The 15,904-nt window shown below is 42.1% G+C and overlaps 1 protein-coding gene across 1 annotated transcript in view; it reads right to left on the reverse strand.

Annotated features, from left to right (window-relative positions):
* LOC136757473 (transient receptor potential cation channel subfamily V member 5) overlaps window positions 1-15,665 on the reverse strand; it is a 40,498-nt gene extending 24,833 nt beyond the window's left edge. Inside the window, exons 1-6 of the mRNA XM_066712398.1 lie at window positions 15,522-15,665; window positions 13,330-13,503; window positions 12,095-12,192; window positions 5,147-5,269; window positions 2,600-2,740; window positions 2,242-2,340 (exon numbers count right to left, since the gene is read on the reverse strand). Of these exons, the coding sequence (XP_066568495.1) occupies window positions 2,242-2,340; window positions 2,600-2,740; window positions 5,147-5,269; window positions 12,095-12,192; window positions 13,330-13,454 (586 nt within the window). The 5' untranslated portion in view covers window positions 13,455-13,503; window positions 15,522-15,665. The remainder of the gene's footprint in view (window positions 1-2,241; window positions 2,341-2,599; window positions 2,741-5,146; window positions 5,270-12,094; window positions 12,193-13,329; window positions 13,504-15,521) is intronic.
* Between the last annotated feature and the right edge of the window lie 239 nt (window positions 15,666-15,904).

The following is a 15,904-nucleotide window of genomic DNA, read 5'->3' on the forward strand; positions in this document are numbered from 1 at the left end:
AGAGAGGCTGTGCAGCGGCAGGGAGACATGCATACATGCTGCTTTCTCATTTGACACAAGGGCTAGCCAGCGGCAGTGGAGCCGATACACATCCTGTATTATAATTAAAATATTGTTAAAATTAACACTAAATGGCTTGTTATTTTTTTTTAGCAAAAATATATAATTGTATTTTTATTTTAAATACTTTGGATGCGAAAAGTAACTTGTTATTCTATGTTAGCAAAACATATTTGTATTTTACAATATTTTGGTTGTGAACAAATATGCAAAGTGCGAGACCCCTGTGGTGAAAGCTGATCCTGGTCAAATGACACAACACCACTGATCCTGATCAAATGTACCAATGCATTTGATTAAGATCAGAAATGGACGTGTAAACGCACCTAATAACACTGACTGAGGGAGAGGTCACTGATAAGATGAGCTCCTAAAAACATCTAAGACAATTATTACATGCAAAAACACCATCAACCACTAAATCCAGATCTACAAATAAGGTACTGTGAAACATTATAAACACTACAAATACACCATCAGACAGAACAAATAAAAACATTCCTTTACAGACATAGAAAACTCAATCAACAAAACCAGTTCTGGGAAATGTGGAATAATCTAAACAGAAAAACAAGAGCCAGTATTTCAAAATGGAATAAGTGGGAAAAAATATTTTGAAAGCCTCTCTACAGAGATCCCACAAGAGGATCTAACAAAAGATAAAAAGGTAATTTCTGAAAACAAAAACTACTAGAACAATCAGTTAAAGATAACCAAAATCCAACTGCCTTTCCATCACCCTGCAAGAGCTAACTGAAAAGCTCCAGGCACTCAAACCCAGAAAGGCCTGCGGCCCTGACAGCATCAGTGACGGGATGCTCAAACACAGCCCTAATGTGAGAGGTGATCGTTAAATGATTCACCCTGGTGCTGCGTTCAGGCTGCTCCCCTGACATGTGGAACCAGTACTGGTGCGTCTGAGAACAGCAGCCTGGGGAAGGTGTTCTGCATCATCATTAATGCCTGGACACTGGCCTTCCTCTCCACACAGTGTCAGAGTCAGAGTCAGATTGGCTTCCTCCCAAAACACTGCACCTCTGATCATATTTACACCCTACACACCCTCATAGACACACATGTCCACAAGAAACAAAAAGTAAATTGTTTTGCCTGTTATTGACTTCCAAAAGGCATTTGATTCTGTTTGGCATCAATACTATACTATAGATTACTCCAAAGTGGTGTAGGGGGTAAATTGTATGACATCATTAAAACCATGTATTCAGAAAACAAGTGTGGGATAAAAAATGGTGACAAAAGGACAGAATTCTTCAGTCAGGGGCGCAGGCGGGGAAGGGCTGTAGCAGTCTGCAATCCCTGGCTTCACCCTATATGATACAGAGATCAAGTTCCTGCTCTACACAGATGACCTGCTGCTACTACAGCTGGACCTGGGCCCTGGTTTTTTTAATGGATCACGCATATGTTTGGTCAGGAGGCACTGATTTTTGGCCAGGTGGGCAGCCTGGCCTGAATAGTGCTGTGGGAAACCCTGCTACCCATACCTGGGCCTGACCATCAGTGCATCAGGAAGCTTTAATTGGCAGTGAATGCACTAACAGAAAAAACCCACGTAGCTGCTTATGCCATTAAAATAAGGCTGTTCAAAATTAATATCCCAACAAGTTGAGTGCTGCAGAAATATATTACACGTACACAAAACACCAAACAATGGGTGTAAGGCTGAATTAAGTCGTTACCCACTGCTACTGAAAACCCAAAACAGAGCACTACAAATCTGGTTCTGTCTGAAAAATAGAGACCCAGATTAATTCCCTCGCAAGGCCCTGCGAACCCAAGAGCTCAGACCAGAGAGGAGTCCCCTCCCCCTCTGTGGTGCTGAAGCTCACTGAACTAACCTCAGCTAGTACTGACCCGCTTCCAACCAGCACTGCTCACACACAGCCAATCAGAGCTGACCACACTGTGAAACAAATAATTAACTCTTATTTGGAATATTGGATTAACAAAACTAGAGCCCAAAACAAACTCAATCAAAATCGGGCCCTAAACACCCCTGCAGAGACAAATCCTGACCCCGTACCGGCCCAGTCACCACAGCCTGGACAGAGAAGCAGGCCGACACAGTGAGACAGGAGAGGTGGACACAGAGAGGACCGGCGCTGTGGTCAGTGAGAGACAGGAGAGGTGGACACAGAGAGGAGCGGCGGGGGGTTTTACCCAGACTGTCCTGGGCTCTGATGTCAGCTCCCGCCTCGATCACCATGGAAAGGATCTCCGCGTTGCCCACAGCCGCAGCGAACGACAGCACGTGCTCCCCTGAGGCACAGAAGGGCAGGATCAGGAACAAAAAAATCAAACACACAAACTAACACACTCACAGTCAGACACACACACACAAAACGCACTCATCCAGTAGTTTATCTACAGTTTGCTGAGCATCACTGATGACTTTAAACACAGTCCTGTGATCACAGAGGCTCACAGGTGGGGCATCCATTGAATAAAACAATGTGCTCTGTCACACAACACACACACAGACAGAAACACAGAGACACACAGATGCACAGTTTCTCACCAAAGAAAAATTGCCCCCCTCTCTTCTTCCTGAAGTACCAGCCCGTTGCCATCGGCGATGACGCATCCGCCCCTCGGGCAATCAGCTCACGGACCAGGTTCACGTTCTGGTTCAACACAGCAACATGCAGCGCTGTGACCCCTGCCAACACAACACAGAGAGACTCAACACAGCAAAGACACACTGACTGACTGAACACTACAGTACATTAACACTGACTGACTGACTGGACACTACAGTACATTAACACTGACTGACTGACTGGACACTACAGCACATTAACACTGACTGACTGGACACTACAGTACATTAACACTGACTGACTGACTGGACACTACAGCACATTAACACTGACTGACTGGACACTACAGTACATTAACACTGACTGACTGACTGGACACTACAGCACATTAACACTGACTGACTGGACACTACAGTACATTAACACTGACTGACTGACTGGACACTACAGCACATTAACACTGACTGACTGGACACTACAGTACATTAACACTGACTGACTGACTGGACACTACAGCACATTAACACTGACTGACTGGACACTACAGCACATTAACACTGACTGACTGACTGGACACTACAGCACATTAACACTGACTGACTGGACACTACAGTACATTAACACTGACTGACTGACTGGACACTACAGCACATTAACACTGACTGACTGACTGGACACTACAGCACATTAACACTGACTGACTGACTGGACACTACAGCACATTAACACTGACTGACTGGACACTACAGCACATTAACACTGACTGACTGGACACTACAGCACATTAACACTGACTGGACACTACAGCACATTAACACTGACTGACTGGACACTACAGCACATTAACACTGACTGACTGACTGGACACTACAGTACATTAACACTGACTGACTGGACACTACAGCACATTAACACTGACTGACTGACTGGACACTACAGTACATTAACACTGACTGACTGGACACTACAGCACATTAACACTGACTGACTGGACACTACAGCACATTAACACTGACTGACTGGACACTACAGTACATTAACACTGACTGACTGGACACTACAGCACATTAACACTGACTGACTGGACACTACAGCACATTAACACTGACTGGACACTACAGCACATTAACACTGACTGACTGGACACTACAGCACATTAACACTGACTGACTGGACACTACAGCACATTAACACTGACTGACTGACTGGACACTACAGCACATTAACACTGACTGACTGGACACTACAGCACATTAACACTGACTGGACACTACAGCACATTAACACTGACTGACTGGACACTACAGCACATTAACACTGACTGACTGACTGACTGGACACTACAGCACATTAACACTGACTGACTGGACACTACAGCACATTGACACTGACTGACTGACTGGACACTACAGCACATTAACACTGACTGACTGGACACTACAGCACATTAACACTGACTGACTGGACACTACAGTACATTAACACTGACTGACTGACTGGACACTACAGCACATTAACACTGACTGACTGACAATGTCTGTCCCATGAGAATTTAAATTGCTGTCTCTGTTTCATGTGAACCACAGTACTGTTCATTCACCAGCTGTCTGCTGTCAGTCTGCAATGACAAGCAAAACGCTTGAGAGTGAGAGTAAACTGTGAAACATATTCCCAAACAAGGTACAATACAAAAAAAAATAAAAAATAAAAATAAAATAAAATACTATCTCTATTCCATAATTCCCAGAAATGAGAGAGATAGAGACCCCACTGGCTGCCCACTATTGTTCCTTTTCCTCAGGCACATCCTACCTGACCCGACCTGGAACCTAGCTGCGCTGGCCTGGTGCGGGTCGGGTGTTTTTCCACGGCACGACCCGAGCTGAGGTCACTGGCATCACAGGCTCACCTGTTTCAAAAGCTGTGTTGCAACATGCAAATGTTTGGATTGATCCTTGTGACCATGGTTTAATGTGTAATTAAATAGATATGAGCTTTTACTGTTGTAATGAATAATTGTATGTATCGAGAGGCGAGAGAACACAATTGCCAGTGGGTTACGTGCCGAGCTGCACCAGCCTGGTTCCGGGTCGGGTCAGGTATGCCCGTGGAAAAGGGGTATCTGTGTCCGTCTGTCACAGCCTGAAGGACAGTGTGTGACACCATGCCTGCTGGAGGGAGGGGACCTGTTCTGTATCGTAGATATTGTTTATCAACATATTGTTTCTTGTATATTTTTTGTAAAGCTTTGGCAATACCAGTACAGTGCTGTCATGCTCATAAAGCAAATTGAATTGATCTGAATTGAAATTGATAGAAAGCACATTAGGTGGCAGTAACTCAGACAAGCACAATCATATGAAACTGCAGTACTTGTAAGTCACCACCTGGTGGCAATACATTCCCATGTCAGACTTCAGTGACAGGATGTGAACACTAAGTGGCACCAAAGCATTAAAGATTGATAGACTGACTGACACACTGACTGACTGACCAGTTTCAACAGTGGGGGAAGGGGATCTGACCTTCGAAGAGGTCAGAGGTCATGGGCTCGTTGATGAGGTCGGGGACCCCCTCCATCAGGGCGACCGACGCCTCCAGATTGTCGAACAGCACGGCCACGTGCAGGGCAGTCTCCCCCAGGGCCCCTGAGAGAGAGAAGAGGGAGGTGAGGGACAGAGAGAGAGGGGTCAAGGATCTCCCAGGGTTCACTGCGTTTTGCAGACCAGAGTGTAGGACAGACACAGAGACACACAGAGATAGACATGCTCACTCACACACACACACACACACACACACACACACACACACACACACACACAGAGCAACTCACACACAAAGGGATTGACTGGGAATAAAAAATGACCCAGACTGCCTACCACAACCGTCCCGCTGAAAATGAAGAGCTCAACATTAACCTGCTGAATTTAATGTGAAGATGCAGATTTCTGCCTAAATAGACACATCCAAAATAAATGATTTATCATGAGAGGGCCATACACAACTTCTATTATGCTGCATATGACAAGAAATATTAAAATCTCATTTTTATGGTAAAAATAGTTATAATTTTCTCAGGTGTGCTTACTTTCAGAACACAAGCTCAAGTACATAGTGGAAATATGAAAATATATTAAATATATGGTGTAGCTCCTGTTTAACAAATGTTGAGGAATAGGGCTTGAAATGACAGATATGTCTGGCATGTACATTAAACAATAAACTGTCTGGCATCACCTTACTGGTACAGTTAGTCAGCCTAGTTAGCTACAAGGGATGCTAAATGTTGCTTAATTTAGTAAATGTTTAAACATTATCAATAACTGAGGTTCATCAATATCAATAACCCCCCCCCCCCCACACACACACACCCACGTGCTTGAAAAGTGCTCTTGTCATTGTTTTAAATAAATATTGATAAAACATTGAAACTTAGCAACATTTTAACAATATGACATTGGGTACTTCAACAGAGAAGCATTCATTGACAGAATACATTAATAGTAGGGCGCTATAATTCTGTGAGTATGTGTGCAAAGAAAGGGTGCAACATCAACAATTATTATTATTTTATTATTATTATTATTATTATTATTATTATTATTATTATAGTGTTTACTGTAATGAGATTATTGAACTTAGTATATTTTAGACAAACTTGCACTTAGTAGTATTAAAATGTATTAATTTTTATGGGGTAATCAAGGGCGTTTGCTAATTAAATTAATAATAATATGTCACAAAGTGTCAGTAAAAGTAATACGTTAAGGTATTCAAGTTGCGCCGTTTTAAAACCACAATGTGTCTTCTTATTCAATTACAGGAAGGCATATCTACTAGCACATATCTTGATGATGATTACATGGGGCATTATTATTATTATTATTATTATTATTATTATTATTATTATTATTATTATCAGGTTCTAGAAGAAGGCGTGAAAAAACAAGTTGTACAGAAACATAACTGAAGCACAATAGTTCAGCACTGGAGAAGTTTTAAGAGTTTTCTTACGGTAATGTAATGCTTGCCTGAATACAATGTTATCTACACATGGAGATCTTCCTAATATTTAAACCTGGGTATTCATTACGGTGTCTACAATCGTGCAAAACACGAGGAATAAAACAGCCACATACAGAGGCAACACTATCCCACAATGCCTCTGGGCCTCCGCACAACTGCTCATGAACTTCCGCTCAGGTCGGCGGTGATGACGATGTGTGATACTGGTGAGCGCACGCTGTGTGGCGCTGTTGCCTATGGTGGTTTTGTGTTGCAGTGCTTGTGCAGCGGGAACAGCAGGTATGGGCTCAAATTAGCGCCATAAGTATCGCATTCCGAAAAAAAAAAAATCGCATTAAAAAAAAAATATTGTAAACAAAAAAAATTGATGTTGAGATCAAAAATAAAAAAATCAAATGCAAAATGTATAGAATTGTAAACCAAAAAAAGTATCGAAAGCAAAAAAAAAACGATAGCAAACCTCGCTGCAGCCCTGTCTTTGCTTGCGATGCTGCGATCTTTGTTTCGCCGCCAGTTTCTTTGCTTTCGATTTATTTATTTTCGTTTATGAGTTTTGGCGCCGTTTTGGCCTCATGCCAAAACCGTGCCAAAACTCGTAACGAAAATAAATAAATCGAAAGCAAAGAAACTGGCGGCGAAACAAAGATCGCAGGCCTGCAGCGAGGTTTGCTATCGTTTTTTTTTTTTTGCTTTCGATACATTTTTTGGTTTACAATTCTATACATTTTGCATTCGTTTTTTTTAATGCAATACTTATGGCGCTAATTTGAGCCCATAAGCAGATCCAGAGTATTGCACCATCGCCATTAAGCAGGAGCCTGCAGAGACAAATACCTGTGTCTGCTGCAAGTGCGATTATTTCCCCACTTACGAGTGGTAAATATATTTTAAGTTTTTATTAAGAAGCCACTACATTTAGTCAAAAAATGAAGCAGAAGCAATGTTCCTGTAGGTTAAGGATGTGGAAATATAATTACTTTTAATCACTTTTCATAGTCATAATTACTGACTTTTTAATTACCTGGATCAAAGTGATTCAGAATTATAATATGACAGAAAAGGAAAGAGGAGCAACAAACACATTAATCAGCAATAGCTGGTTGTGTGTGTAATATTATTTTGTATTCCCTGGAACTGGAACACACAGGTGTGTTTCCGAACGCAGAGCGGAGTCTGAGTGTCGTGTGGACAGGAACAGTCAATTGTTTAGTCAATTAGACTGTATAAATTAGATTGCTAGATAGGTCTTATACATTTTGTATTTCGCTGTTGTGACCGGAGAACATTGCCACAAAGACGCTAATGTTAAGGCATTTTCATTGCAGCTCGCATTGCTAAACTGGCAAATGAATGAAAATGTATAAAAAATGAAAGAAAAACATATTGGTCGGTCAGTTACAGCTGTAACTGCTAAATATTCCTTTATAAAACAGATAGTCACAACCTGTATAGTTAATTTGAAATTGTGACAATAAACAGTTGTGCTGATGTCGGGACAATAATACAAGAGTCTGACACGATGCGTGAGACCTGACAGGTCTGCTGTTATTATGCCATTTCCATATGGCTTCTAATAATGTATTTTATCAGATATTTACAGTGAGGGAAAAAAGTATTTGATCCCCTGCTGATTTTGTACGTTTGCCCACTGACAAAGAAATGATCAGTCTATAATTTTAATGGTAGGTGTATTTTAACAGTGAGAGACAGAATAACAACAACAAAATCCAGAAAAATGCATTTCAAAAAGGTTATACATTGATTTGCATGTTAATGAGGGAAATAAGTATTTGATCCCCTATCAATCAGCAAGATTTCTGGCTCCCAGGTGTCTTTTATACAGGTAACGAGCTGAGATTAGGAGACTCTCTTAAAGGGAGTGCTCCTAATCTCAGCTCGTTACCTGTATAAAAGACACCTGTCCACAGAAGCAATCAATCAATCAGATTCCAAACTCTCCACCATGGCCAAGACCAAAGAGCTGTCCAAGGATATCAGGGACAAGATTGTAGACCTACACAAGGCTGGAATGGGCTACAAGACCATCACCAAGCAGCTTGGTGAGAAGGTGACAACAGTTGGTGCGATTATTCGCAAATGGAAGAAACACAAAATAACTATCAGTCTCCCTCGGTCTGGGGCTCCATGCAAGATCTCACCTCGTGGAGTTTCAATGATCATGAGAACGGTGAGGAATCAGCCCAGAACTACACGGGAGGATCTTGTTAATGATCTCAAGGCAGCTGGGACCATAGTCACCAAGAAAACAATTGGTAACACACTACGCCGTGAAGGACTGAAATCCTGCAGCGCCCGCAAGGTCCCCCTGCTCAAGAAAGCACATGTACAGGCCCGTCTGAAGTTTGCCAATGAACATCTGAATGATTCAGAGGAGAACTGGGTGAAAGTGTTGTGGTCAGATGAGACCAAAATCGAGCTCTTTGGCATCAACTCAACTCGCCGTGTTTGGAGGAGGAGGAATGACCCCAAGAACACCATCCCCACCGTCAAACATGGAGGTGGAAACATTATGCTTTGGGGGTGTTTTTCTGCTAAGGGGACAGGACAACTGCACCGCATCAAAGGGACGATGGACGGGGCCATGTACCATCAAATCTTGGGTGAGAACCTCCTTCCCTCAGCCAGGGCATTGAAAATGGGTCGTGGATGGGTATTCCAGCATGACAATGACCCAAAACACACAGCCAAGGCAACAAAGGAGTGGCTCAAGAAGAAGCACATTAAGGTCCTGGAGTGGCCTAGCCAGTCTCCAGACCTTAATCCCATAGAAAATCTGTGGAGGGAGCTGAAGGTTCGAGTTGCCAAACGTCAGCCTCGAAACCTTCATGACTTGGAGAGGATCTGCAAAGAGGAGTGGGACAAAATCCCTCCTGAGATGTGTGCAAACCTGGTGGCCAACTACAAGAAACATCTGACCTCTGTGATTGCCAACAAGGGTTTTGCCACCAAGTACTAAGTCGAAGGGGTCAAATACTTATTTCCTTCATTAACACGCAAATGAATTTATAACTTTTTTGAAATGCGTTATTCTGGATTTTTTTGTTGTTATTCTGTCTCTCACTGTTAAAATACACCAACCATTAAAATTATAGACTGATCATTTCTTTGTCAGTGGGCAAACGTACAAAATCAGCAGGGGATCAAATACTTTTTTCCCTCACTGTATTTATCAAAGTTGTTATGTTAGATAAGTGTACATCAAGTGCATCAATTACAACGTATTCATTCTGCTGAAGAGAAACGTGCACTTTGTTTACATTGTGCCGTTGCTGGCAGAATTTAGGCATGGTATTGACCACTGAAAAGGATGTTACGGTCTGTCATCATTCCTAGAGATGATATATTTTTTACCCAACCACAGATCTCTCTCAGCCCTGGAATTCTCAGTTGATAAAGCAGGTGTCAGATTATGCAAGAGGAAGAGGAGTATGAAGAGCGACAGTGTGTCACCATATAACACCCCTTCTGATGTGTTAGTTTAGTGTGTTGATACAGATCCCCATTAGCTGCCATGTTATTTCCTGTGTGATTGATTAATTTGAAAACGATGCTCCCGCACACGGTCTCTACTTGCAAGTGTTATAATTCAGTAGAATGCAATGTTTTGGTCAAAGACCTTATAACACTTGCAAGTAGAAACTGTGTGGGAGCATGTTGTTTCTGTCCAGATCCTTTTCCCTCATACACATCTGTGTAAGAGTCTATACAGGTGTGCGATTAGCTTCTGTTATAGCATTTGTTTAATTACCTGAATAAATGCCACGTTTTAACATGTTCACCACACATGTACGCACCCTCGTGCATTTGTGGCTGGTAAAAATACCAAGTGGCTGGTACGTTTTTTCCTTCTACCAGATACAAATGCATGAGGGTGTGTAAATGTGTCATGAACATGTTAAAACATGATATTTATTCAGGTAATTAATCAATCACAATAACAGAAGCTAATCGCACACCTGTATAGACTCTTACACAGATGTGTATGAGGGAAAAGGATCTGGACAGAAACAACATGCTCCCACACAGTTTCTACTTGCAAGTGTTATAAGGTCTTTGACCAAAACATTGCATACATAACATAACAGATTGAAAGTGATCAAAGTAAAAAAAATATCAAGTGGCTGGTACGTTTTTTCCTTCTACCAGACACAGTGGCTAGGACCAGAAAAGTAAATTTTATCCCCTGCTTATGTTATTATTTGAACCAAGACAGTCTTACCACAGAGAGTGCTCTAGGAATGCAATGGTGCATTGAAACAGACACCTTCAAGTTCAGGATAAGTCAACGCTCGACCAAGAAGAGGAATTATTTTAGTGGTCAGGTCAGTCTATGACCCTCTTGGATTTCTAGCTCCATTCAGTCTTCCTGCAAAGCTGATCTTACAAGACCTGCGTAGGATAAAGTGTGGTTGGGATGAAGATATTCCAGAGAAGTATTTGCAACAATGGCAATGATGTCTATCAGACCTTCACCAGATGACTAACTTCAAAGTAAGCAGATGTATGAAATCAACAGATTTTGTCAAAACAAAGGTAGCACAGCTGCAAGTGAGGATGGTTATGGTGTTGCAACCTGTCTCCTGTTGAAGAATTAAAAGGATCTGACACATTGTGCTTTTGTGATGGGAAAGGCAAGGGCCACCACACCGAAGCTGATCACAATTTTGAGATTGGAGCTTACAGCAGCAGTGGTTGCAGTTCTCCTAGACAACATGATGCGGAAGGAATTGCAGTTTCATCTTGAAGATTCAGTACTAGGAATCGCACCTTCATAGCCAACAAGATATCTGTCATACGGGAAAGCATGTCAGTGGAAATATGTAAGCACTGCAAAGAATCCTGCACACAAGGCCTGTAGAGAACTAAATGTGTAAGCCTTCTTGAAAATACAGAGATTTTCTCTGGAAGTGGCCGATTCATCCAAATGAATCAAAGCAAATTCCAGCTGACGATCCCGAAGTTAAGAAGAAAGTCCTAGTAAATTTGCAAATCAAAAATTACAATATTGATCCTGTGAACAAGCTGATTAATCACTTCTCGAGATGGGTTTCTCTGAAGAAAGCAGTAGCATGGATTCTCAAGATGTGACAAGCACTTCTCCAGTTGAGCAGGGAAAGGAAATAACTAAGAGAGGAAATCCAAAAGATTGAAAGTGATCAAAGTCCTGTATGAATGCATGTCAACCACTCATCTCTAGAAGACAAATCACTGAGTTCTGACAACGTCACCAATTTTGTAGGAACAGAGTGTGAATTGCGTGAACTGATTTTGAGTTTTTATTACGAAGCCACTACATCATACATTGAGTAGGCCGGCTCAAATAATAAATATGTGTGTGTGTCGTGCCTGCGGTCCACCAGTGCTCCAGATGGCCAGTCCGCTACTGCACACACACAACACACTCACACACACTCTCACACACGCACCTCTCTGGAAGACGTCAGTAGAGTGATACTGCAGTAACTTGCGGATGGAGCGAACATCATTCTGCCGTGCTGCCAGAAACAGAGGGATGTCATCGATCCTGGAGAGAGAGAATGAGTCAGTCAGTGTTAATGTGCTGTAGTGTCCAGTCAGTCAGTCAGTGTTAATGTGCTGTAGTGTCCAGTCAGTGTTAATGTGCTGTAGTGTCCAGTCAGTGTTAATGTGCTGTAGTGTCCAGTCAGTCAGTGTTAATGTGCTGTAGTGTCCAGTCAGTCAGTTAGTGTTAATGTACTGTAGTGTCCAGTCAGTCAGTCAGTGTTAATGTGCTGTAGTGTCCAGTCAGTCAGTCAGTGTTAATGTGCTGTAGTGTCCAGTCAGTCAGTCAGTGTTAATGTACTGTAGTGTCCAGTCAGTCAGTCAGTGTTAATGTGCTGTAATGTCCAGTCAGTCAGTGTTAATGTGCTGTAGTGTCCAGTCAGTCAGTGTTAATGTGCTGTAGTGTCCAGTCAGTCAGTGTTAATGTGCTGTAGTGTCCAGTCAGTCAGTGTTAATGTGCTGTAGTGTCCAGTCAGTCAGTCAGTGTTAATGTGCTGTAGTGTCCAGTCAGTCAGTCAGTGTTAATGTGCTGTAGTGTCCAGTCAGTCAGTGTTAATATACTGTAGTGTCCAGTCAGTCAGTGTTAATGTACTGTAGTGTCCAGTCAGTCAGTGTTAATGTGCTGTAGTGTCCAGTCAGTCAGTCAGTGTTAATGTACTGTAGTGTCCAGTCAGTCAGTGTTAATGTACTGTAGTGTCCAGTCAGTCAGTCAGTGTTAATGTGCTGTAGTGTCCAGTCAGTCAGTGTTAATGTACTGTAGTGTCCAGTCAGTCAGTGTGAATATACTGTAGTGTCCAGTCAGTCAGTGTTAATGTGCTGTAGTGTCCAGTCAGTCAGTCAGTGTTCATGTGCTGTAGTGTCCAGTCAGTCAGTGTTAATGTGCTGTAGTGTCCAGTCAGTCAGTCAGTGTTAATGTGCTGTAGTGTCCAGTCAGTCAGTGTTAATGTACTGTAGTGTCCAGTCAGTCAGTGTTAATGTACTGTAGTGTCCAGTCAGTCAGTGTTAATGTACTGTAGTGTCCAGTCAGTCAGTCAATGTTAATGTGCTGTAGTGTCCAGTCAGTCAGTGTTAATGTACTGTAGTGTCCAGTCAGTCAGTCAGTGTTAATGTGCTGTAGTGTTCAGTCAGTCGCTATCGTTACCTCTTTCCTTGCAGTAGGAAAGTCTCATCCACTACTTGGCTCCAGTCCTTCTTGTTTTGGAGGCGGAACTTCACCTGGCTCCACCAATGACCGAACTTCCCTGTCAGGGCGAGGGGCGGGTGCATGGCGCCAACCGAGAGCCCTGATTGACAGGTGCTTGTTTAGAGTCACAGACTGAGCCAGAGAGAGAGAAAGAGATAGAGTGAGAGAGGAACAGTGGGAGGAGAAGAGAGCAGTAGTAGTTAGTAGCAGTAGTAGTAATGGCAATAAGAACATATAAGAACATAAGAACATAAGAAAGTTTACAATCGAGAGGAGCCCATTCGCCCCATTGTGCTCGTTTGGTGTCCATTAATAACTAAGTGATCAAGGATCCTATCCAGTCTGTTGTTGAATGATCCCAAATTGTGTCTTCAGCCACATCGCTGGGGAGTTTGTTCAGATTGTGACGCCTCTCTGTGTGAAGAAGTGTCTCCTGTTTTCTGTCTTGAATGCCTTGAAGCCCAATTTCCATTTGTGTCCCGGGTGCGTGTGTCCCTGCTGATCTGGAAAAGCTCCTCTGGTTTGATGTGGCCGATGCCTTTCATGATTTTGAAGACTTGGATCAAGTCCCCACGTAGTCTCCTCTGTTCCAGGGTGAAAAGGTTCAGGTCCTCAGTCTCTCAGTAGGACATTCCCTTCAGACCTGGAATAAGTCTGGTTGCTCTCCTCTGAACTGCCTCTAGAGCAGCGATATCTTTCTTGAAGTGTGGAGCCCAGAACTGTCCACAGTATCCAGATGAGTCTAACTAGTGCATTGTACAGTCTGAACATCACTGCCCTTGTGCTCAATTCTACACTTTTGACAATTATTATTATTATTATTATTATTTTTATTATTATTATTATTATTATTATTATTATTATTATTATTATTATTATTATTTCTTGGCAGACGCCCTTATCCAGTGCAAACAAAGTGCAAAAATACAGTGAAGTACAAGGCATCAATCATTACAAATTCAGGTTTAGGGGAGCTAAAGCCCCGAATGGGGGAGGGGGGGTTAATGCTGTTATGGTAAATAATCGGAGTACAAATATTATTTTGGAATTGGATAAAAAGACCCAGGGCTAGTACTAAAAGAGTGTGGCAGGTAGCATACATACAAGGTTTTCTGCAAATGCAGAACTTTTATCAGATTTTGCTTGTCTTGACCCTAAAAACTTTGGCAAATGGGCTCCCTAGCTCAGCTCTCCAAGAAATCAGCAAGTGTCTGCTTAAATTTGATGACAGAGCCACTGTTGGCACATTGCATGCTGAGCTGTCTGGCTTGGCATTCCAGTAGGAGAGACTGAAGAAGTCCCCTCTGGAGGGTTACTTAGTAAGGACAGGTAGTGAGATGCTGGTAGGAGGTTTTCCATTTAGTTATGGATGACGGCTTTGCAGTTTTCATTTTTGAATGCAAACATTTTTTTTCATAATGTTACAGTTGTATGTTTTGAAGCAGAAATGTTTCATATAATTTGTTTAATTGTTTTATTTATGAAATTGATATTGATATAATAATAATAATAATAATAATAATAATAATAATAATAATAATAATAATAATAATAATATAAAAACAATAGTGCAAAAAGTATATTTCTTACTGCAATACTTCATTTTTCATAATGTAACAGCTGGACTGTTTGTAGCAGAAAACTCAGTATGTGATTTGTTATTCATATTTATGGCCATATTTATATTATTCATATTTTTTGTTGAAACATGTCAGAAATAAATATAACAGGATAGTAAGAACAGATCTGTCACTTCATTTATCCAGGTTCCACCACGGTGGGACGGGGGGTGTGCTGGTCTTGGGCATTAGACTCCCGGGCTGAAAATGGGTCCCACTCCGGCCCTGTATAAGTGTACAGGTCAGCTGAAGCGCCAGTGAACAGGCATGCAGCAGTAGACAGACCCAGGTGACCCGAGACCCACTCATCTCTCAGACACCTTTTCAGAGACAACGGGCGTTCGTCTCAGAGCCCAGATCCACACAGTGTGACCGTCACCCACTCAGCTTCAGTAATAAACACTTCTAATCTTTCCTGTTGTGGCTCCTTAAACTACTAATCAGCAATAGTAATATTATGATAACAGCAACACAATCATAAATAATAATAATAATAATAATAATACATATTATAACAAAGATACAACTTACCGTAAATCTATATGGCAGTTGCAACAGTATCAAATGTATCCACAAATATATATATTTACAGTGTTATTTGAATGTATTTCAATATATCTAGTTACGTCCCATAGAGCAGTGCAGTGCTGTGCAGCTGACAACAGAGCACAGAGAGACAGAAGTTTATAGTGAGAGAAAGCAGAGAGAGGGAGAGGGAGGAGAGGAGGGGAGGGGATACGTGAGAAGGAGAGGGAGTGACATAGGTGAGACGGAGATAGGGGGAGGAGGGGGAGAGATAGAAGGGAAGAGAAAGTCGAGAGAGGGGGAGGGAGGAGATGAAAGGGGGAGGACAGAGAGAGAGAAGGGTAAAACAGACGAGGGAGTGATGGGTGGAGTGAGAGAGAGAGGGGTGG

The sequence above is a fragment of the Amia ocellicauda genome, chromosome 1 (genome assembly GCF_036373705.1).
Source record: "Amia ocellicauda isolate fAmiCal2 chromosome 1, fAmiCal2.hap1, whole genome shotgun sequence".
NCBI lineage: Eukaryota > Metazoa > Chordata > Actinopteri > Amiiformes > Amiidae > Amia > Amia ocellicauda.